Source organism: Nerophis lumbriciformis, linkage group LG18 (genome assembly GCF_033978685.3).
Source record: "Nerophis lumbriciformis linkage group LG18, RoL_Nlum_v2.1, whole genome shotgun sequence".
In the NCBI taxonomy this organism is placed as follows: Eukaryota; Metazoa; Chordata; class Actinopteri; order Syngnathiformes; family Syngnathidae; genus Nerophis; species Nerophis lumbriciformis.
The window spans coordinates 18,317,401-18,341,474 of record NC_084565.2 but is presented as its reverse complement, the minus strand read 5'-3'; the positions used below and the strand labels follow the sequence as shown (position 1 = coordinate 18,341,474).

Sequence of the window (24,074 nt, the reverse complement as noted above, 5' to 3'; positions counted from 1 at the left end):
ATGTGGCAGTTATACTGTCATTATGAGTAAAACCTAATTTTTGTATTTGTAAACCTTACCAAAATACCTGATTCTGGTAAAACTCACATAGATTCAATATTGCAGGCATTTTTAGACGGATTGCAAGTTTGGTTTTGGAGTTATGTTTATATAACTTTTATATAGGGGACGGCGTGGCGAAGTTGGTAGAGAATCGGAGGGTTGCTGGTTACTGGGGTTCAATCCCCACCTTCTACCATCCTAGTCACGTCTGTTGTGTCCTTGGGCAAGACACTTCACCCCTTGCTCCTGATGGCTGCTGGTTAGCGCCTTGCATGGCAGCTCCCGCCATCAGTGTGTGAATGTGTGTGTGAATGGGTGAATGTGGAAATACTGTCAAAGCGCTTTGAGTACCTTGAAGGTAGAAAAGCGCTATACAAGTATAACCCATTTATCATTTATCATTATATTTAGTATGACCGTTATACTGTCATATTGAGTAAAAAAAACAAACTTGTGTCTTTACAAACCTTACAATTTTTTTTTTCCAGTAAAACTCACACAGATACATTCTTCTAGGCATTATTAGCCATTTTGCATGTGTGGTTTAGGAGTTTTGTTTAAATAACTGTCAGATTGAATGTGTCAGCATACTGTCATTGTGAGTAAAACCTGATTTTTGTATTTATAAACCTTACCAAAATACCTGATTCAGGTAAAACTCACATAGATACAATATTACAGGCATTTTTAAACATAATGGGATTCTTCTATTACACCCAACTCCAGCATGGATTTTGATTCTTCTCGAACCACTTTGCGCTTGTGTTCGGGGAGCCTGTATGGCCGAGATCGCACCGCAATCTCAATATGATGTTGAATGAGGCCCGTGCGGCCGGGCCGAGAGGAGAACACATCAGAAAAGCATCACTGCAGCTTAGCAACATCCGCTCTCTGCGCTAATGTGAGCTGGTTGTCACATGGCAGATGAGAGGGCGGGGCCGAGCGCGGGACCTCTGGCCCCAACTCCTCCTCCTCCCTCACTACCGTCACCATGGAAACAGGCTCCGCCTCCCTCCATGCCTTCAGTAGGTTTAGATGGTAAATTTGGGTGCCTCCGCCCCGGTCCGAGCGCCGAACCTCGTAGTCCACATCACCCACTTACCGTGTGACCTCAAAAGGACCTTGTCAGCGTTAAAGTAATTTGGAGCTGGAAGTTGGGAGCAATACAAGCACTTTTTCTCCCGGTGAAAATTTTCTTAGCCGAGTCCCCCTGTTATACGTGCGCTGCTAACGTTCCTGGGCACGGAGCAAATTCTCGCGTGACAAGTGCCCCACCGTGTGGAGTTTTGCTCGCATGTCCATGACGTACTGGATTTCGTTTTTGCTGGAGCTTGGACCCTCCTCCCAGCTTTCCTTAATTATGTCCAGCACTCCGCGCGGCCTCCTGCCTTATAATAACTCAAAGGGCGTAAAGCCGATGGAGGCCTGAGGTACCTCCCGCATCGCAAACATTAGGGGCTCCAGCCATTTATCCCAATTTGGTTTGTCCTTGTGCGTGACCTTACGGGTCATGGTTTTCAGCGTCTTGTTTAACCGCTCCACCAGCCCGTCTGTTTGTGGGTGGTACGCACTGGTGAGGATCGCTTTAATTCCCAATAATCCGTATAGTTCCTTTATTGTGCGCGACATAAAGGATGTGCCCTGGTCAGTCAGAATCTCTTTCGGGATTCCGACTCGGGAGATGACCTGAAACAGCGCTTGCGCCACGCTCTTGGCGGAGATAGAGTGCAGAGGCACTGCTTCGGGATAGCGCGTTGCGTAATCCACCAGGACTAGCACAAAGCGGTATCCCCGTGTGCTCGGGTGAAATGGTCCGATGAGGTCCATTCCAATTCTCTCGAATGGGACCTCCATAAGCGGCAATGGGCACAAGGGCGCCTTCGAGATGGCCACTGGATTCACCAGCTGGCAGTCCGGGCAGGCAGCGCACCAGCGGCGCACGTCTGCCCGAATGCCCGGCCAATAGAATCGGACCATGACCCGATTGAGTGTTTTATCGTAGCCCATGTGGCCAGACATGGGGTTGAAATACGCCGCCTGGATAACCATTTCCCGGCGGCGTTTTGGCACCAACAACTGGGTGGATTCTTCTCCGGTTTTAGTGTCACGGGTCACTCGGTATAACCTGTCCCTAATAATCAAAAAGTGGGGGTATATCCGTGCTTTTCCCGCATTATGTGTAAAACATAGATTCAATATTACAGGCATTTTTAGACATAATGCATGTTTGGTTTTGGAGTTATGTTTATATAACTTTCATATTTAGTATAAAAGTTATACCATCATATTGAGTAAAAAAAAACTAACTTGTGTCTTTATAAACCTTACAAATTATTTGTTTCCAGTAAAACTCACAAAGATACATTCCTCCAGGCATTATTAGCCATTGAGCATGTTTGGTTTAGGAGTTTTGTTTAAATAACCGTCATTTTGAAAGTGGCAGTTATAACGCGCGAGGCGCCTTTTTGCATGCGCGCGGTGCCTATGTGCGCGCGCGCCGTCTTGGTCTGTGCGCTCTCTGTGCACTCCTGGCATCTCTCCTTGCGCTGTCATGTTTAGTTTTGGCACTTTGGGGGCGGGTATGCTGAGACGGCCCCTTCTTTCTGATTGGCTCTGAGCATTTTTCATATGACCAATCAGAAGCATAGCAGGGCGGGTCATCACAGTGAAAGGCAAAGATTTACCGGTATGTAAACACTAGATGCTGCATCCGCGCTGTCAGTCAATGGAGGAGCAACGTGGCGGCCATCTTACCTCAGGCAGCTGGCCCCGCCCAATTTTTTGCCTGACCAATCAGAAAGAAGGGGCCGTCTAAGCATACCCGCCCCCAAAGTGCCAAAACTAAACATGACAGCGCGAGGAGAGATGCCAGGAGTACACAGTAGTGATGGAATCGGCAGTTCTTTTGACTGTACTGAATCACTAGAATCAGTTCCTTAAATTGATTCGTTCAAAAAATGTGTTCACCAAATCACCGAATCACTTCTGCAGCAGCAGTTCTGTGGGCAGGTCGGCGAATCACGAGTCAGTCAGTAACAGATTCCCCAGCGGCAGATCTCGGTTTGTGTCAGTTCGCGAACGACACAAGCCCTCAGCACCCAATGAACGACACGCACAGTGACTAAACGAGAGCCTCAATGTGACGTCCTCCTCCGCGACACAGTCAGCTCTCTGTGTCAGTAGGTTCGCGAGTCCTGTTGTTAAATATGTTTTATTGCACTGAAATGAAAATAAGATATAAATAAAAGTGGGGAATAAAAAAAATAGTTATAGCCTACTAAAATGCTTGCAATCAACAGTTAAACAAATAGGCCTCGTTTGTTTAGTGCAAAAACAAATATTAAATTAAGAAACCCTTAACAAATGCCAACATAAAAACTAAATGTTCTGTAGCAAAGAAAATGTAAACTTACGGTAAATATGCAAACAAAAAGAAAATAAATACCTTCAAAATAAAACAAATAAATTAAGAGCCGAAATGCCAACATAAAAACTAAATGTTCTGTAGCCTACGTTTAAAAATATAACAAAGAAAATATTAACTTAAATGTGCAAACAAAAAGAAAATAAATAGGCTACCTTAAATAAAACAAAACAAATATTAAACCAAGTGCCAGAAGAGCCAACATTAAAACAACAATTTCTGTAGCTTACATTTAAAAATATAAAAATGGAAATATCAACTTAAACATGCAATAAAAAAGAAAATAAATAGCTTAAATAATATAAAAATCAAGATAAATAATAGCCTATGTATATGTACATACATTAGTTATTATTTTTATTTTAAATCTTCTCAAACAGCCTGCCCTACACTTTACCTCCCGCCCTCCCCCTCGCGTCGCTGCTGCTCAGCCTTGCCCTGCACTGACTTTCTTTCTGTCTCCTCTACTCTCATAACTTTATGTGTTGAGATAATAGAGACGGGGCGCGTGTGTGTGTTTGTTTTCATGTGGCTTGAGTCAACATTAGCCGTTAGCTTGGAGAATGAATGGAGAACGGATGCCAATGGCATGAAACATATCCCCGCGACGGGAGGAGAATCACTCGCGGCATTGGGGCAAGCAGAGCAGAGAGCGAGAGCGTTGTCGTTCACTGAGTGATTCATGTCGTTAATCATCATGGGGGCGGGGGGAGGGACTGAGCGGTGAACGATTCGTTCACCGCTCAGTCCCTCCCCCCGCCCCCATGATGAGTAGCTGGCTGCGTCGTTCGCCGACGTCGAGGGTTCAGTGAGTCACAGAATGCGCCAGTTCCACTCATACCGGCATGGTCGCGGCGGAGCTCAACTGAACTGAGAAAGGAACGAATCAGTTCATGAAGGGATTCGGTTCAGTACGTTCACTCAAAAGATTCGTTCGTTCGAACGAATCGTTCGCGAACGACACAACATTAGGACACAGAGAGCGCACAGACCGAGACGGCGCCGCGCACACGCACAAAGGCACCACACGCGCGCAAAAGGGTGTCGCGCGCGCGCACGAAGTGGAGAATCAGCGCGCGATAACAGTTTTTATGCGCTCGGATTTTTGGCACAAATGTGACTCCATAGATGTCTTTTATTGCTTTGCTGTCAGGCTATTGACTCGGTGTGACCGTGAAATGGGACGAGTTGAAACCGGAAGTCATGTCATTACAGCTTTTTTTTTTCCTGAGTCGGAAATCCAATCTCGATGGGCGTTCCAGTGGAAATCCGCTCCGTCGATGTATTCTTTAGCTACTGAATATGCAAAGTATTAAATGTAAATGTATCAGTCTATTTCCGGTTTCGAAATCTGGCACACCCTTACACTGACATTGACAGAAGTGACTGCTTAATGGCGTATTAGACTCTGCGTCCTGCTCAGGACCACGGTCGACATCTTCCTCCAATGGTTATCCGCTTCATATCGCCACTGCTTTTGCTGCTGGCTGGATCCACGGACGGCCACTTCTTCCAGCTGGACACCCTCTCCAATGCGTCCACGTACTATTTTAATTACATTTACTGCAACATATGGGAGGGGGAGTGTCAGCCCCACCAGGACGATGCGACCCAGCAAGGTAAGAAAAGACCGCCATCATATTTGGTATATTCACACATGCTATAGGAACACAGTACCTACGGTTGTATATCTTGGTGTGCTTCGTGGACAGTTCCCACCAGGGACATTTGGGCGGCGTTCCCCCAGGACTACATCAGCCTGGCGTACCACTGGTACTGCAGCCTGGGCCAGTGCTGTGAGTCTGGGGACTGCAGGGTGACCAACAATATCACAGGTAACAATTGAATAATAGTAACAGCTCGCAGCGGTGTGACTTTTAATACTACGCTGATTTAATAAAGCACGGCTATAACTGTAGTTTTGTGCATATTTGATGCTAAAACTGCACTTGTCATTAGACAGTGATGGGCATAGTAACAAGCTACATGTAGCTACATTTTCCAGTAGCATAGCTACGTTTTTCTCGAGTAGCTTTTAAAGTACCACACAATTAAATTAACCTCTGCATTTGACCCATCCCCTTGTTCCACCCCCTGGGAGGTGAGGGGAGCAGTGAGCAGCAGCGGTGGCTGCGCTCGGGAACCATTTTGGTGATTTAACCCCCAATTCCAACCCTTGACGCTGAGTGCCAAGCAGGAATCAGAAACAGAAATACTTTATTAAAAAGAAAAAAAAATCGGTCTAAGCCTGGGCCCATGGAGAGGGGGTCCAGACTGAGGCCAAGGGAAAAAACAACTCAAAGCCATAGCACACATCCCTCTTACATGGAGGGAAACATCAAAGAACACAAAGGACATTAAAGACATTAAAAGAGCAGAGCTGATGCAACCAGCCACTTCTACAAACCCGTTTCCATATGTGTTAAACATGCTTGCATTATCTTTAAACACCTTTAACTTGTTAACAATATTAACTATATGTGTTAAACATGTTTGTATTATCTTTAAACACCTTTAACTTATTAACAATATTAACTATATGTGGTAAACATGCTTGTATTATCATTAAACACCTTAAACTTGTTAACAATATTAACTATATGTGTTAAACATGCTTGCATTATCTTTAAACACCTTTAACTTGTTAACAATATTAACTATATGTATTAAACATGCGTGTACAAACCCCGTTTCCATATGAGTTGGGAAATTGTGTTAGATGTAAATATAAACTGAATACAATGATTTGCAAATCATTTTTAACCCGTATTCAGTTGAATATGCTACAAAGACAACATATTTGATGTTCAAACTGATAAACTTTTTTTTTTGTGGAAATAATCATTAACTTTAGAATTTGATCCCAGCAACACGTGACAAAGAAGTTGGGAAAGGTGGCAATAAATACTGATAAAGTTGAGGAATGCTCATCAAACACTTATTTGGAACATCCCACAGGTGAACAGGCAAATTGGGAACAGGTGGGTGCCATGATTGGGTATAAAAGTAGATTCCATGAAATGCTCAGTCATTCACAAACAAGGATGGGAATTGTTGAACAGTTTAAGAAAAACCTTTCGCAACCAGCTATTGCAAGGAATTTAGGGATTTCACCATGTGCGATCCGTAATATCATCAAAGGGTTTAGAGAATCTGGAGAAATCACTGCACGTAAGCAGCTAAGCCCGTGACTTTCGATCCCTCAGGCTGTACTGCATCAACAAGCGACATCAGTGTGTAAAGGATATCACCACATGGGCTCAGGAACACTTCAGAAACACACTGTCAGTAACTACAGTTGGTCGCTACATCTGTAAGTGCAAGTTAAAACTCTCCTATGCAAGGCGAAAACCGTTTATCAACAACACCCAGAAACGCCATCGTCTTCGCTGGGCCTGAGCTCATCTAAGATGGACTGATACAAAGTGGAAAAGTGTTCTGTGGTCTGACGAGTCCACAATTCAAATTGTTTTTGGAAACTGTGGACGTCGTGTCCTCCAGACCAAAGAGGAAAAGAACCATCCGGATTGTTTTAGGCGCAAAGTTGAAAAGCCAGCATCTGTGATGGTATGGGGGTGTATTAGTGCCCAAGACATGGGTAACTTACACTTCTGTGAAGGCGCCATTAATGCTGAAAGGTACATACAGGTTTTGGAGCAACATGTGTTGCCATCCAAGCAACGTTACCATGGACGCCCCTGCTTATTTCAGCAAGACAATGCCAAGCCACGTGTTACATCAACGTGGCTTCATAGTAAAAGAGTGCGGGTACTAGACTGGCCTGCCTGTAGTCCAGACCTGTCTCCTATTGAAAATGTGTGGCGCATTATGAAGCCTAAAATACCACAACAGAGACCCCCGGACTGTTGAACAACTTAAGCTGTACATCAAGCAAGAATGGGAAAGAATTCCACCTGAGAAGCTTAAAAAATGTGTCTCCTCAGTTCCCAAACGTTTACTGAGTGTTGTTAAAAGGAAAGGCCATGTAACACAGTGGTGAACATGCCCTTTCCCAACTACTTTGGCACGTGTTGCAGCCATGAAATTCTAAGTTAATTATTATTTGCAAAAAAAAAAAAGTTTATGAGTTTGAACATCAAATATCTTGTCTTTGTAGTGCATTCGATTAAATATGGGTTGAAAAGGATTTGCAAATCATTGTATTCCGTTTATATTTACATCTAACACAATTTCCCAACTCATGGAAACAGGGTTTGTAGATAGATGCTGTTTTTTTTACTGTAGGTAAAGAAAATGAATAACATTGTATGGGTGAGCCGAAGAAAAGGTAAACCAAATAAATACATACAGTGGGGTGTAGAGGTAGTTGTCGGGTGTCTCCAGCTAAATGGCAGATAGTTAATAGTAATTGACCCCCATTGGGTCCATTTGTACACTCTCCGTTACACTAACATTGATATTAGATATGTGGGCCCTTAGAAATGTTGTTTTAAATGTAGCTTTGATTAGGGATGTCCCGATCCAGGTTTTTGCGCTTCCGATCCGATACCGATATTGTTTTTGCACTTCCGATCCGATACCGATACTGACCGATACCGATACTGACCGATACTGGCCTATCCGAGCATGTATTAAAGTTTAAAGTTATTTAGTCTACTTAGTTGTTAGAATCATGTTACAAAGGGTTTTAGTACTCTTGATAACAACTAGCCAGCTGAATTAGGGGAGTTTGAATAATACACAATGGTTGGTAACAATAAACTGACCTGTTTATTCAAGGATAAACACAAAATAGACAAAATTATACATGACAAACAGAAATGGCATAATTGAAACTAGGGCTGGGCGATATGGCCTTTTTTTAATATTGCGATATTTTAAGGCCATATTGCGATACACCATATATATCTTGATATTTTGCATTAGCCTTGAATGAACACTTGATGCATATAATCACAGCAGTATGATGATTCTATGTGTTTTGTTTGATTGATTGAGACTTTTATTAGTAGGTTGCACAGTGAAGTACATATTCCGTACAATTGACCACAAAATGGTAACACCCGAATAAGTTTTTCAACTTGTTTAAGTCGGGGTTCACTTAAATTGATTCATGATACAGATATATACTATCAGATATATACTATCATCATAATACAGTCATCACACAAGATAATCACATTGAATTATTTACATTATTTATAATCCAGGGTGTGGAGAGGGGTGCCGGATGTAAGTGTCAAAAAGACAGCCAAAAGAGTTTGATATGAGAATAAATCTAAAGTTAAAATATAGGGTAGAAATGCACTCATTTGCAGGAAATGTAGTCTTGATTTTCAAAATGTTATTTCAAGGCTTGCATGTCTACATTAAAACATTCTTCTTCATACTGCATTAATATATGCTACTTTTAAACTTTCATGCAGAGAAGGAAATCACAACTAAAAAAATCACTAATTTTTTCATACGGTGTTGATCTGGAAATGTTTGCCTCGGCATTTTGATGGTGTGGACGTGTGGCACCGAATGGAGATAAGCGTCTCGACAGACGTTACAATGTTTGAACAATGACGAAAACTGTTTTCTCTGTCGTGTCCGTGTGTCGAAAATTGTTATGTGCTTATTTTTTTATTTGATTTTGTGCGTGGCATATAATTGCTATGCGCAGAGGACGATTGAGCAGTGCGCAATTGCACAGGCGCGCACCTTAGAGGGAGCGTTGCTCGCACGGCTGCGCTAGCATCACAGCTAACGTTAGCCATGCTGCTACCTCTGTGCTGGGGGAGGACGTATACGTATGTGACGTATGACGTGACAGTATGTGACGTGTGTAAGAAGGTGCGCTTGCTGTCAGTGAGAGGGAGACACAGAAAAGAGTGAGAAGAGCCTGTCGTGTAATACCAGCAGCTAAAAGCAACTGCGTGAGAATCCACAGACCTGTGGATGTGTTGAGGGTGTGCTAGAAAATGCGGAACGGAAATTAGGGAGCAGCAGAAAAGTGAAATGTATTATTTAAATCGGTGCGTTAGAAAACACGGACCGGAGTTTTTTTTTAAACTGGATCTGGATCGGCATTTTCCCATGCCTTGCCGATACGCATTTTTTGGCAAATATCGGCGGCCGATCCGATCCAAATATCGGATCGGGATATCCCTAGCTTTGATGTGGCAAACTACTTTTGCCGTGTAGCTTGTAGTGTAGCTTGTTACAATTCTCCAGGGATAGCTTCACTAGCTTAACTACATTTAATCGAGAGTAACTTGTAGCTTAGCTTAATATATTTTCCAAGTAGCTTGCCCATCACTGGGTATATGTGCTGTTGACACTTGTGATTTAGGGCTATATAAATAAACATTGATTGATTGATTGATTGATAAACTGCAGTGTTTCATAACCATAGGGCCAGGGTCCGTTGTTGGGCCGCGAGCACCCCCTAGAGGGCCGCCAAAAATATCTATTTCTGAGCTATAGTACGTATGGGCCGCAGCGTTACGGAGTTGTAATACACTTCTCCACCACTTGTGACAGTAATGACAATCTCAAACAGAAGAAGTCTGGCGCTAAGGTCATAAAGAAGTTTCTTAAGCGCAAAAATTATGACTATAAAGTGGTGATGATGTATTGTTATTAGCACTTTAATGACAGTTTAGTTAAGAAACATCCATTCGTCCATTTTCTACCACTTGTCCCTTTCGGGGTCGTGGGGGTGCTGGAGCTTATCCCAGCTGCATTCAGGCTGGGAAGTTGCCACCTCATCACTGGGCCAACACAGATAGACAGACAACATTCACACTCACATTCACACACTCGGGCCAATTTAGTGTTGCCAATCAACCTATCCCCAGGTGCATGTCTTGGGAGGTGGGAGGAAGCCGGAGTAACCGCACGGAACCCACGCAGTCACGGGGAGAACATGCAAACTCCACACAGAAAGACCAGGGATCGAACCCAGAAACTTTTTATTGTGAGGCACACACACTAAACATATCCATTATTATTTGTTATTATTTGTTTAGTTTGAATGTATTTATTTTAGCACAGTGTAATCGTATGTAAATGTACTTTTCATCCGTTTTTCTTTGTCCCTTCTTCTGCAGTATATTGATTAATATTTATTTTTATTATCAGCCATGACCTAAGTCTTGATAATAATATTTGTGACTAGCACATGCTTTTTAATATCATTTCACAATGTTTATTCTATATATATATATATATATTAGATATAACTATTTAATACCATTAAAATTAAGAGTAAAATGACCAATTCAGTGTTAATATTTGAGTGGGCCCCGGGGGCCTCTCTGGTGGAAAGGTTGGGCACAAGGTCAAAAAGTTTAAGAAGATGCTGTAAAGGACCATTGGCTGTAGAATTACTTTACGACAATTTTATATCTATCCTAAACAATTTTCTGTTTAAATGAGCAATACTATATGCTTTTCATTACATTAGATGTATACCATTATTTTCAAGTACATATTTCATTAATACATTTTGAGTAGAGGTGTAACAATTTGTTTTAACAAATTGATACGATTCAGGGACAAAATTGTTTGTTTTTAAACGATTCGATCCGAAACAATTCAGTGACTTAAAGTTTATTTAGTAACTTTTTAGCAGAAAAAAATCAACCAGTGTGCCTGTGAAATAAATACTGGACACTGCAGGTGAGGTTTCCTGTGTTGCTGTTAGTTCTTGTAAAGGAATTAGATATAAATGAATTACGACACAATCAAGCAAGTAAACAACAATGCAGTCACATCTTATTTGAATAAAGTGCAACCAACTATTTAAGTTGAATTAAACAGGAGGAAACACTTTCTGCTCACATTTTCAACATTCAATAAAAGTACAGTAACCAACATTTTAACAGTACCTTTACCTGCCACTTATGCTGTTGTTTTTGCAACATAAAAAAATACAATATATCAAAAATCCTTTCCGTTTTGTCCGTCGCATCCTTTGTGGTTCAAAGTTAACTTGTGGCTTTGTGACCTTTATGACACTTCTCGACCACCGTAGATATCCGCCAATTTTGACAGACTTGAATAACTTTTAACGGCCTTTTCTTTAAAAGTGTTAAACTTCATATAAGGTCTGCCGTTCTTAAATGTTTGCTTCAATGTTTTATTTTTTCTAGTAGCAAAAAATGTATATATTGCCTTTTAAATTGATGTTAGATAGATAACTATATTCCGGAAGGCCAATTTGCCGAGCGCAAACCAATATACTTATAATCGATGTATCTCTATATTGCCCTAATTTTTAGTTAATATAAAGATTTGTACTGTGGATCGGAAGTGCAAAACACTTTAACGTTTCATGAAACATATTACAATTTCCGTGAATAAATTAACAAAACTGAAAACAACTTACAATTTCATAAACCTTAAAAGGAATGTCGAAAATCACAGATTGACACGCGATCATTTTGTCCACATCCGGGGAGTCTTCACTTCCTCATTCGACACTCTACAGACATGAACAAAAAGATTGTCTGATTTACCTGTCAATCGGTAATTTGGGACATTCCCTTTAAGGTTTATGAAATTTTAATTTGTTTCGCCTTTTGTTTTATTTAATTTTATTTATTTATTTATTTGACAGGGACTGTACAATTAAACATTGCTACCCATAGGTAACTGATGTCAAAGTAGATAAGACTTGTAGCCACAGGCTAATTTACAACCCTTGTCCCTGGTTAGGCTTTTAAAGAAAAGTTGAGAAAAGTGAAAAACACATACAAAAAGATTAAGACAAGTACACAATAAAAATACATCAAAAATAATTGGCCCCATTTGTGCATACTTACGCCCAGTTCTAGTGCTCACACTTCTGATTTTCCTTAAAGGCCTACTGAAACCCACTACTACCGACCACACAGTCTGATAGTTTATATATCAATGATGAAATCTTAACATTGCAACACATGCCAATACGGCCGGGTTAGCTTACTAAAGTGCAATTTTAAATTTCGCGTGAAATATCCTGCTGAAAACGCCTCGGTATGATGACGCCTGCGCGTGACGTCACGGATTGTAGAGGACATTTTGGGACAGCATGGTGGCCAGCTATTAAGTCGTCTGTTTTCATCGCAAAATTCCACAGTATTCTGGACATCTGTGTTGGTGAATCTTTTGCAATTTGTTCAATGAACAATGGAGACAGCAAAGAAGAAAGCTGTAGGTGGGAAGCGGTGTATTGCGGCAGGTGTTGTGCCGGATAACGCACCCCCACCGTAGAATGCACCCCCTGATTGTTGTGCCGGATAACAGCCGGTGTTTCATTGTTGACATTCTCGGAAGACGACAGTCAAGCTTTACAATTGCCTGTGGAGAACTGGGACAACAGAGACTCTTACCAGGAGGACTTTGAGTTGGATGCGCAGACGCGGTACCGTGAGTACGCATGCAGCTGCGGCTTCCAAACATTTGATCGCTTGTCCGTACGTGCGTGCCGCTATGTGCATGTCACGTACGTAACTTTGGGGACTTTGGGGAAATATATGTGCTGTATGAACTTTGGGGAGGTGAACGGTACTTTGGGCTTAGGGATTGAGTGTGTTGTGCAGGTGTTTGAGTTGTATTGGCGGGTTATATGGACGGGAGGGGGGAGGTGTTTGTTATGCGGGATTCATTTGTGGCATATTAAATATAAGCCTGGTTGTGTTGTGGCTAATAGAGTATATATACCGTATTTTTCGGACTATAAGTCGCAGTTTTTTTCATAGTTTGGCCGGGCTCCAGTGCGATTTATATGTTTTTTTCCTTATTTATTATGCATTTTCGGGTGGTGCGACTTATGCTCCGGTGCGATTTATACTCCGAAAAATACGGTATGTCTTGTGTTTATTTACTGTTTTAGTCATTCCCAGCTGAATATCAGGTCCCACCCGCCTCTCACAGCATCTTCCCTATCTGAATCGCTCCCACTGCCCTCTAGTCCTTCACTCTCACTTTCCTCATTCACAAATCTTTCATCCTCGCTCAAATTAATGGGGAAATCGTCGCTTTCTCGGTCCGAATCGCTCTCGCTGCTGGTGACCATGATTGTAAACAATGTGCAGATATGAGGAGCTCCACAACCTGTGACGTCACGCGCATATCGTCTGCTACTTCCGGTACAGGCAAGGCTTTTTTATCAGCGACCAAATGTTGCAAACTTTATCGTCGATGTTCTCTACTAAATCCTTTCAGCGAAAATATGGCAATATCGCGAAATTATCAAGTATGACACATAGAATGGACCTGCTATCCCTGTTTAAATAAGAAAATCGCATTTCAGTAGGCCTTTAAGCCACTTTTGAAGTTTTGTGGAGAAAATATGTTCTATGTTATCTATGTTTTCAGAAATTGTGAAGTGTTTTGTCTTTTGTTAATAATGTTTTCTGAAATGATAAGAGCATTTGTCATTTGCTATTTTGTTTTCTGTAATTGTCAATTGTTTCATGAAATATTTTGCATTTTTAGGCCACCATAGTTGTGTGTAGGCTGCAACAAGATACGCCGTAAAGAAAATGAAAGTAGATTTAGGCAAATATGTAATTGTACTGCTGCAGTAAAATGCTGGAAAAGCTCCAAGAAATTTGAATAAATGTATCGCATTTCAATGCATTTTTGAGAAAAATACCCTTTTATGTTTCTAAAATGTGTCGATTCTATTGTAGAATGTTTGTATGAGCACACTTCCTTGAAAAGATCAGTTTCAAAAGCACTGTCTGACATGTCACACTTCCTTTGCATTTAGCATAAAATAAGCCTTTTTAAGCCTTTTGTGCAAAATTTGCAGAATTTACAAATTAATAATATACTGTAATCTCTTTTAGAACTGTTTGCATGAACATATTCTTTGGAAATTACTTTTCGCAGGCCTGGCTCGAGACCTTCAGACCAAGCTGCACGGTCAGCACCTGGCCCAGTCTGTGGTTTTGAAAGCCATCCAGGGTTTCATCAACAACCCGGAGTCCAACAAGCCCCTGACACTCTCCTTCCATGGCTGGTCCGGTACCGGAAAGAATTTTGTCGCCAGAATGATTGCAGATAACCTTTATCGTGACGGGGTGAAGAGCGAGTGTGTGCGCCTTTTCATCGCCCCGTTCCACTTCCCACACGCGAGACTGGTGGACATGTACAAGGTATACACAAGCATATTGGCTCTAATGTGAGGCCTCAGTGCCAGGAACATTCTGGTGTATGCCCAATTAGGGCCCTGGTTTACTAAGATCCAAACACCATACGCTAAACAGAATGTGTACTCTATAAATTAGCATGTACAATTAGTGGGCGTATTGTGTGTGACTGCGTGTCCAATTAAAAAGTGGTGCAGATTGCCTTATTAAGGATTTTGTGTGTACTATATGGGGCATCAGCATGGAGACACTCATTTACTGCACATTCAAGTTATCGTGCTCCTACCTGTGGTGTTTTGCTATGTTTTCAAAGAAGCTGAAGCCATGTAGCACTTTTATTGGGCATTTGGAAGCAGTCCTGCATCTACAACAGGGGTGTCAAACTAATTTTCATTGAGGGCCACATCGCAGTAATGGCTGCTTTCAGAGGGCCGATTTTTAAAATGAATTTACATTATGCATTGGGTTAATAACCTGTGATTAATCATGGTTATTCAAAATGCATATGCATTTGATTATGTCATGTCTGTGTAATCATGTTTTGTTTTGTTTAGTTTAGTTATTGGACTCTTTAGTTTCTGGCTTTTCACTCCCTTGTCTTGTTTCCATGGTTGCCCATTAGTTTCACCTGTTCCACGTTTGGACTCATTGTGCACTCTTGTTTGTCACCATAGCAACCCATTAGTTTTCACCTGCCCTCACGACTCACGCACCTGTCTTTAATCATGTCACTATTATTTAAGCTTCCAGTTGCCAGGCTGTCTGTCTGGCGACATCATACCCCTGACACTCTGCTTCCCACTCTGTTTACCTCTGCGCACTTCATGCCATGTCCAAGTAAGTTGTTTCTATTCATGCCACAGTTAGCGACTTTTGTTCATGTCCTTAGTTTTTTGCCCACGTGCAAGTATTTGTTTTATTTGTCAAGTTTGTACTTCCGCCTTGTGCGCACCTTTAGTTTGTTTCTTTTGTTATAGTAAAAATAAATATGTACTCGCCCGAGCCAACTTTCTGTTGCCTTCAGGAAAAACAAAACCCAAGGATCAAGACCTGACATTATGTCGCCAGCAGAACAGTTTTTCCGCACAAAAGTTGGACAGTTTGGACGAGGCAGCGTGGGAGGTCCTCCGCGCCATGGAGGAGGAAACGCTGCGCTACTCCTCCGTGGAGTACAGAGACTCCATTTGGTCCCAGGACGACGCCGCGTCTCCCCAGCCACGGAAGCGCCGCCAAAGGCGAGGGACGTCAGGAAGAACTTCCGCGAGCCGGCAGGACACGCCGCTCCCACAAGCCCCTCCCCCTTCGGGCGGAAGCAAGCAGCAGCCAGCCCGGCTTCGCCCTGATGACATCACAGACCAGGATTTTTTTTTCAACTCACCTCCAGCAAAAGACTCTAATCCCATGACCATGATTCAACACTACCAAAATATGATTTTGAACATTAGATCCTGTCAAGACAAGCCACCCAAATTTCATGCCCCGCCCCCCAGGACTCAAGTCACGCCAAAGTCACACAAAAAACATTTTTCTCCGACAAAATCCCAGCTACAAAATAGACTTTTTGGACAATTTAAAGGGGAAGTTTCTGCCCCCCTCCTGACCTCCCTCCACCCACCCAAAAAAACGGTTCCAGACCGCGGGGAGCGCGTCTGGTATCCGCTCCTTGAGGGGGGGCCTAGGGCTGGGAATTGTTCAGGTGGGGTGGTTCAGCATTACCTTGCCAAGCCACAGCCTCCAGCACGGCCGCCACCACCAGTCTCTCGGCCTACTAAGCCGCAACCTCCGGTTCGGCCACCACCACCGGTTTTTCGGCCTGCCAAGCCGCAACCCCCAGCTAGGCCACCTCCACCTGCACTAAAGCTAGCACCTGTCGCAGCACCACGGCTAGCACCTGTCGCTGCACCACGGCTAGCACCAGCTCCACCACGCCAAGACCCACCACGCCAAGTGCCGCCAGTCATAGCTCCACGACGCCAAGTGCCGCCAGTCGCAGCTCCACGACGCCAAGTGCCGCCAGTCGCAGCTCCACGACGCCAAGTGCCGCCAGTCGCAGCTCCACGACGCCAAGTGCCGCCAGTCGCAGCTCCACGACGCCAAGTGCCGCCAGTCGCAGCTCCACGACGCCAAGTGCCGCCAGTCGCAGCTCCACGACGCCAAGTTCCGCCAGTCGCAGCTCCACGACGCCAAGTGCCGCCAGTCGCAGCTCCACGACGCCAAGTGCCGCCAGTCGCAGCTCCACGACGCCAAGTGCCGCCAGTCGCAGCTCCACGACGCCAAGTGCCGCCAGTCGTAGCTCCACGACGCCAAGTGCCGCCAGTCGTAGCTCCACGACGCCAAGACCCAAGCCAAGACCCTCCATGCCTAGACCAAGACCCTCCATGCCTAGACCAAGACCCTCCATGCCAAGACCAAGACCCTCCATGCCAAGACCAAGACCCTCCATGCCAAGACCAAGACCCTCCATGCCAAGACCAAGACCCTCCATGCCAAGACCAAGACCCTCCATGCCAAGACCAAGACCCGCCATGCCAACACCAAGACCAAGACCCACGCCAAGACCAAGACCCGCCACGCCAAGCTTCGCCGCCTGAGGCGCCACGCCAAGCTTCGCCGCCTGACGCGCCACGCCATGCTTCGCCGCATGACGAGCCACGCCAAGCTTCGCCGCCTGCCACGATGACGACTCATCCACCTCCTTGTCGGCCACAGATGTGGCCATTCCATGGGAGTCCGCCACGCCAGGTTCGCCGACCTCCTCGTCGGCCACGAATGTGGCCATTCCCAGGTTGCCCACCTCGTCTGGTACAGCGGCGCTCTACGCGTCGCCGCCACCTAACTGTGCCCCGGTGGATACGGGAACACGTGGTCTGGCGACCCACTGCCATGTCCTCCACTATGAGTAGCTGTGCAGCTGAGGAGGCACAGCTATTTCTCGCCCCAGTGGGTCTGCAAGAGACGGCACCATCATCTCCGGTGGGTCTGCAACCTACGGCGCCATCATGCACTCCGGTGGGCCAGCAGAGGGCACCACCACCAAGCACTCCGGTGGGCCGGCAGATGCCACCGTGCACTCCGGTGGGCCGGCAGACGCCACCATGCAATCCGGTGGGCCGGCAGACGCCACCATGCACTCCGGTGGGCCAGCAGCGGAAGGCGCCACCATCCTCCTCTCCGGTGGCCCAGCAGCGGACGGCGCCACCATCCTCCTCTCCGGTGGGCCAGCAGCGGACGGCGCCACCATCCTCCTCTCCAGTGGGCCAGCAGGGGACGGCGCCACCATCCTCCTCTCCGGTGGGCCAGCAGCGGACGGCGCCACCATCCTCCTCTCCGGTGGGCCAGCAGCGGACGGCGCCACCATCCTCCTCTCCGGTGGGCCAGCAGCGGACGGCGCCACCATCCTCCTCTCCGGTGGGTCAGCAGCGGACGGCACCACCATCCTCCTCTCCGGTGGGCCAGCAGCGGACGGCGCCACCATCCTCCTCTCCGGTGGGCCAGCAGCGGACGGCGCCACCACCCTCGTCTCCGGTGGGCCAGCAGCGGACGGCGCCACCACCCTCGTCTCCGGTGGGCCAGCAGCGGACGGCGCCACCACCATCGTCTCCGGTGGGCCAGCAGAGGGCGCCACCATCGTCTCCGGTGGGCCAGCAGAGGGCGCCACCATCGTCTCCGGTGGGCCAGCAGCAGAGGGCGCCACCATCCTCGTCTCCGGTGGGCCAGCAGCAGAGGGCGCCACCATCCTCGTCTCCGGTGGGCCAGCAGGAGAGGGCGCCACCATCCTCGTCTCCGGTGGGCCAGCAGGAGAGGGCGCCACCATCCTCGTCTCCGGTGGGCCAGCAGCGAGGGCGCCACCATCCTCGTCTCCGGTGGGCCAGCAGAGGGCGCCACCATCCTCGTCTCCGGTGGGCCAGCAGAGGGCGATATTTTCCGATATTACATTTTAAAGCATTTATCGGCCGATAATATCGGCAGTCTGATATTATCGGACATCTCTACTGTGCTCTCATTACTGCTTTGCACACTATTGGCATTCTCTCAATGAGCTTCAAGAGGTAGTCACCGGAAATGGTTTTTACTTCACAGGTGTGCTTGAAGTTCATCGAGACAATGCCAAGAGTGTGCAAAGCAGTAATCAATGCAGAGGGTGGCTATTTTGAAGAACCTAGAACATAGAACGTGTTTTCAGTTAATTCACCTTTTTGTGTTAAGTACATAACTCCACATGTGTTCATTCATAGTTTTGATGCCTTCAGTGACAATCTACAATGTAAATAGTCATGACAATAAAGAAAACACATTGAATGAGAAGGTGTGTCCAAACTTTTGGTCTGTACTCTATATGTCAGAGAGATGTCATCATCATCACTTTTCTTTTTTGTGTTTTGGTTTAGCAAAACGCTTGTGGACTGATTCGATGCTCTAATTAGTTTTTTCTTTCTGTAATCTAGAGTCAGCTGAGAGAAGCAATTCGGGACATGGTTCTCCGATGTTCCCAGACGCTGTTTATCTTTGACGAGGCTGAGAAGCTTCACCCAGGCCTCATCGACGCAATCAAGCCTTACATGGACCACTACGACAATGTAGACGGCGTCAACTACCGGAAGGGCATATTCCTCTACCTCAGGTTGGTTCCACCTGCAATGGGCCTTATGTTGTACAAAACCCAAAACCTCTGAAGTTGGCACGTTGTGTAATTTGTAAATAAAAACAGAATACAATGATTTGCAAATCCTTTTCGACTTATATTCAATTGAATAGACTGCAAAGACAAGATATTTATTGTTCGAACTGAGAAACTTAATTTATTTTTGCAAATAATCATTAACTTAGAATTTAATGACAGCAACACATTGCAAAACATTTGGCACAGGGGCATTTTTACCACTGTGTTACATGGCCTTTCCTTTTAACAACACTCAGTAAACGTTTGGGAACTGAGGAGACCAATTTTTGAAGCTTTTCAAGTGGAATTATTTCCCATTCTTGCTTGATGTACAGGTTAAGTTGGCCCAGCGATGTCCCGCGGCGTTTCTGGGTGTTGTTGATAAATGGCTTTCGCTTTGCATAGTAAAGTTTTAACTTGCACTTACAGATGTAGCGACCGACTATAGTTACTGACAGTGGTTTTCTGAAGTGTTCCTGAGCCCACGTGGTGATATCCTTTACACACTGATGTTGGTTTTTGATGCAGTGCCGCTTGAGGGATCAAAGATCACAGGCATTCAATGTTGGTTTTCAGCCTTGCTGCTTACGTGCAGTGATTTCTCCAGATTATCTGAACCTTTTGATGATATTACGGACCATAGATGGTGAAATCCCTAAATTCCTTCCAATAGCTGGTTGAGAAATGTTGTTCTTAAACAGTTTGCTCATGCATTTGTTCACAAAAGGGTGACCCTCGCCCCATCCTTGTTTGGGCATTTCATTGAAGCTGCTTTTATACCCAATCATGGCACCCACCTGTTCCTGGTCTGTTCACCTGAGGGATTTTCTAAATAAGTGTTTGATGAGCTTTCCTCAACTTTCTCAGTCTTTTTTGCCACTCGTGCCAGCTTTTTTGGAACATGTTGCATGCATCAAATTACAAATGAGCTAATATTTGCAAAAAATAACAATGTTTTCCGGTTCGAACGTTAAATATCTTGTCTTTGCAGTCTATTCAATTGAATATAGGTTGAAAAGGATTTGCAAATCATTGTATTCTGTTTTTATTAACAATTTATACAACATTCCAACTTCACTGGTTTTGGGTTTTGTATATAAAACCTTAATGGAGGTGTTTTTTTAAGGCAGAATAGTGCGGCTCCATTCTAAGCGGACTTTTGATCGCATTTATTTACTATTTGGAACCTTTAAAAAAAAAAAAAATCTGTCGTCATGTCTTTCATAATGATTGGGAACAAAAGGCAAAATTCCCCCAAAAATGTGAAGTTACCCTTTAATTTATAATACTCGCAGAGCTGTAATATGTCAAAAGAGAGGATCATTGGAGGTAAGTCTGTACAGGAAAACTTAACATGTTAAATTTGCAAATATATATCCTGTTATTCCGACATACTTTATTTTGTCAACTCAGCAAAATTGTTGTACTGAGCAGCCACTGCACCGGTGTGTGCAGCAATTTTTTTCCCCTAAGTCACCATGGGATCCATTTCCTGTTTTATGGTTATCACACTTTTTGTCTTTGCCATCAGTGTTGCGACGTCATAAAAATATCCAGATAAAAGGAAATGTTTTTTTTTTTCGAATTGTTTGTATTTTCTTGCAGCTTTAGAGGCGTGTTTTGTAAAGTACATTTTCATTTATGCATATTTTGTCTGTGCCGGTTGACTCTGCAGTAATATTGGAGGTGCGACGATCAACGATGTTGCCTTGGATTTTTGGCACTCAGGTCAGAACCGAGAGGACATCGGGATGGAAGATCTAGAACATCGTCTCCGTGCTGAAACCATGGAGTCCCAAGGTATTTTCTTTTTTTTCTTTTTTAGTCATCAGAAGTTTTAGTTACCGTATTTTCCGGACTATAAGCCGCTATTTTTTTCCAGCGCTTTGACCCCTGCGGCTTATTAAACGGTGCGGCTCATTTATAGATTTTTCTTCGCCAACGGCCATAATGTTTTATAATCAATAAATAGTTTTCATATTACACCACAGACACTGAAAAGGTGTGTTGTTTATTGTGCTATGGCGCCATCTTTTAGGCTGTTCACTGTCGGTGCTGCGGGTTGACAATGTGCTTTGTGTGTTGTGGTGTCCTTAGCGTTTCTGCTCAAAAGGATTCTTTATTCATCACTCCAAGCAACGTTTGTAAGTTTTACAATTTAACCAAAACAATTAGAATTTACTATAATGGCCCCTGTGTGATGTCTGTAGGAGTGTTTTCATACATATTTGTATGTGCTATCGTAATGTAATCAAGCTAGCGTTGTTAGCATTAGTGAATATGCTAACATGTTTACGAGCCTCTGTGTTAGTATTAGATAGATAGATAGTACTTTATTGATTCCTTCAGGAGAGTTCCCTCAGGAAAATTAAAATTCCAGCAGCAGTGTACAGAATTGTGATCGAATTTAAAAAGTAAAAAGTAAATAATGGGGGTATAAATGGAAACAAAATAGAAAAATATTACAATAGAATAAAAATAAAAAGCAACAATGAGAATACAAATATAACAGTAAAAAAAGAATATAACAAAAGAAACTAGGCAGTAGTGACCATGTTATGAAAAATTATTGCACTGTTATTGTTTTGCATCCCCTGTCATCCTAGTACCCCCCCCCCCCCCCCCTCCTCCCTCCCAGAGAGGAGTTGTACAGTCTAATGGCGTGTGGGACAAAGGAGTTTTTGAGTCTATTAGTCCTGCACTTGGGATGAAGCAGTCTAGCACTGAACAGGCTCCTCTGGCTACTGACAATTGTATGCAGAGGGTGACTGGCATCATCCAGGATGCTCACTAGTTTTTCCATAGTCCTCTTCTCTGCCACCGTCACCAGTGAGTCCAGTTTTATTCCGATCGTAGAACCGGCCCGTCTGATCAGCTTCTCCAGTCTGGAGCTGTCCTTCTTAGATGTACTGCCCCCCCAGCACACTACGATGTAGTACAGAACACTGGCAACCACAGACTGGTAGTACATCCACAAGAGTTTTTTACAGACGTTGAAGGAGGCAGCTTCCTCAGGAAGTACAGCCTGCTCTGTCCTTTCCTGTACAAGTGGTCCGTGTTAACAGTCCAGTCCAGCTTATTGTCCACCCACACCCCGAGGTACTTGAATGAGTCCACGGTCTGTACCTCGACTACCTCGATCACAATAGGTTGTGACCTTGGACTTGACCTCCCAAAGTCAATGACCAGCTCCTTGATCTTTGACGGATTGAGCTGCAAGAGGTTCCTGTGGCACCACTTACAATTAACTTACAATGACATTATTTTTGTAGTGTTTCAGTTTTGTAAATCTGTGAGTCTTTTTCGCTGATTGGAAAGCTAGCTTCTGCAGCTAGTGGGTCTGTTTTGTTTGATCAGCCGTTTTACTGCCGTGTGACAGGCACCTTTTGAAAACTATTAAGGTATCTAAATAAGCATTTACAAAAAAAATTGTACTGCGGCTAATAGTCTGGGGCGACTAATATATGTAAACATATTTTTTTCTTCTAAAAATTTGGTGGGTGCAGCCTAAATACCGGTGCGCTTCATTGTCCGGAAAATACGGTATTTGTTTTGATTTACTTACAGGTGGGTTTGCACAGAGTGAGCTAATGTCGGGCCACCTCATTGACTTCTTCGTGCCCTTCCTACCTCTGGAGTACCGTCACGTCAAGCTGTGCGCCAAGGACGCTTTCACGGCTCGAGGCCTGGAGACGGACGACGCCACCCTGGACGAAGTGGCCAAGGCCATGCTTTATATTCCAAAAGAGGAGAGACTGTTCTCGGCCCAGGGATGCAAGTCCATACCTCAGCGAATCAACTTCTTTCTGCCCTAGAAGAGAGACCTGGAGGTGTGGCGGTTCACGCTATTTACAGGTGCAACCCGTCCGTGTCTGTCCAGGTCACAAAGAAGAGATCAGACAAGAGGACATTCTATGTGGGGAGAGCAGAGCGCCATTTGTTGCAGGGTGTCAAAGACGGGACACCTGGTCCTTTTAAGATGAAGAAAACATTGACACGTTTCAATTTATACTGTGCAAAAGTCCAGTCAAAGTTGTCATTTTGACAAAGTAGAACACAAACCTAATGGTGGGATCAAACGTTTCCTCATATACATACCTCACCCAACTTTAGTGAGGTGTGTATTTATAGTAGGTATTGACATTTATTTATGTCACTACCTACTAGTTACTATTTAGAAATTTACACGTGTGCTTTTTGAATTGAAGTTGGAGTTGCAGTCAATGTTAAATTATATTTTGCTTTTTTAAAACTATACAAAAAAACACTGGATTGTTGTTGCAATGCACCCAAAGGGACATGTTTTTTTAATCTCTAATTATGAGGTCACTGTGTTTTTAAGTGTGAGAAAAATTAAGAAAAAATGTTTCAACTCTACTACGCTATCATCCGTTGTTTTCAATGTGGTCAAAATAAATTGACTTTACCTCCCTTACCATTGTAAATTGTTTGAATTGTTATTTTAAATGTTAGATGCATCATTTCGGCCACACTTTGTCCTTGTGCCACATTGGTCTGTTTAAAGCATGTGAACATTGACATTAAACATCATAGGAAAAGCAAACTGTTTTGTTTCTTTGGTGCACTACAAAAGGCTTAGAAATGGATAATTGCGACCTTTTTTAACAATTGCACTCAAAAACAGTAAATATTGAAAATATACAGGTAAATTGAGGCACTTTAATGTATACTATGTGCATCATTTTAAACCACAAACAAAACATGTTAAGTAAAGTAAGAGACAATAAAATGGGATGATCCATCCATCCGTTTTCTACCGCTTGTCCCTTTTGGGGTCGCGGGGGGTGCTGAAGCCTCTCAGCTGCATTCGGGTGGAAGGCGGGGACAAGTCGCCAGC

The 24,074-nt window shown here is 44.1% G+C and overlaps 1 protein-coding gene across 1 annotated transcript; it reads left to right on the top strand.

Moving 5' to 3' along the window:
- Positions 1–4,351: 4,351 nt before the first annotated feature.
- tor3a (torsin family 3, member A) lies at positions 4,352–23,771 on the top strand. The gene is made up of 6 exons (XM_061977779.2): positions 4,352–5,085; positions 5,179–5,301; positions 14,297–14,562; positions 19,002–19,177; positions 20,892–21,016; positions 22,784–23,771. Exons 1-6 carry the CDS (start codon positions 4,914–4,916, stop codon positions 23,029–23,031), a joined length of 1,110 nt encoding a protein of 369 aa, XP_061833763.1. The 5' UTR covers positions 4,352–4,913; the 3' UTR covers positions 23,032–23,771.
- The last annotated feature ends 303 nt before the right edge of the window (positions 23,772–24,074 follow it).

Coding starts and splice junctions, on each gene's coding strand:
- tor3a (XM_061977779.2), top strand. CDS start 4,914: ATGGTTATCCGCTTCATATCGCCACTGCTTTTGCTGCTGGCTGGATCC. Junction 5,302..14,296: donor GGTGACCAACAATATCACAG/GTAACAATTGAA, acceptor TACTTTTCGCAG/GCCTGGCTCGAGACCTTCAG. Junction 14,563..19,001: donor GACTGGTGGACATGTACAAG/GTATACACAAGC, acceptor TCTGTAATCTAG/AGTCAGCTGAGAGAAGCAAT.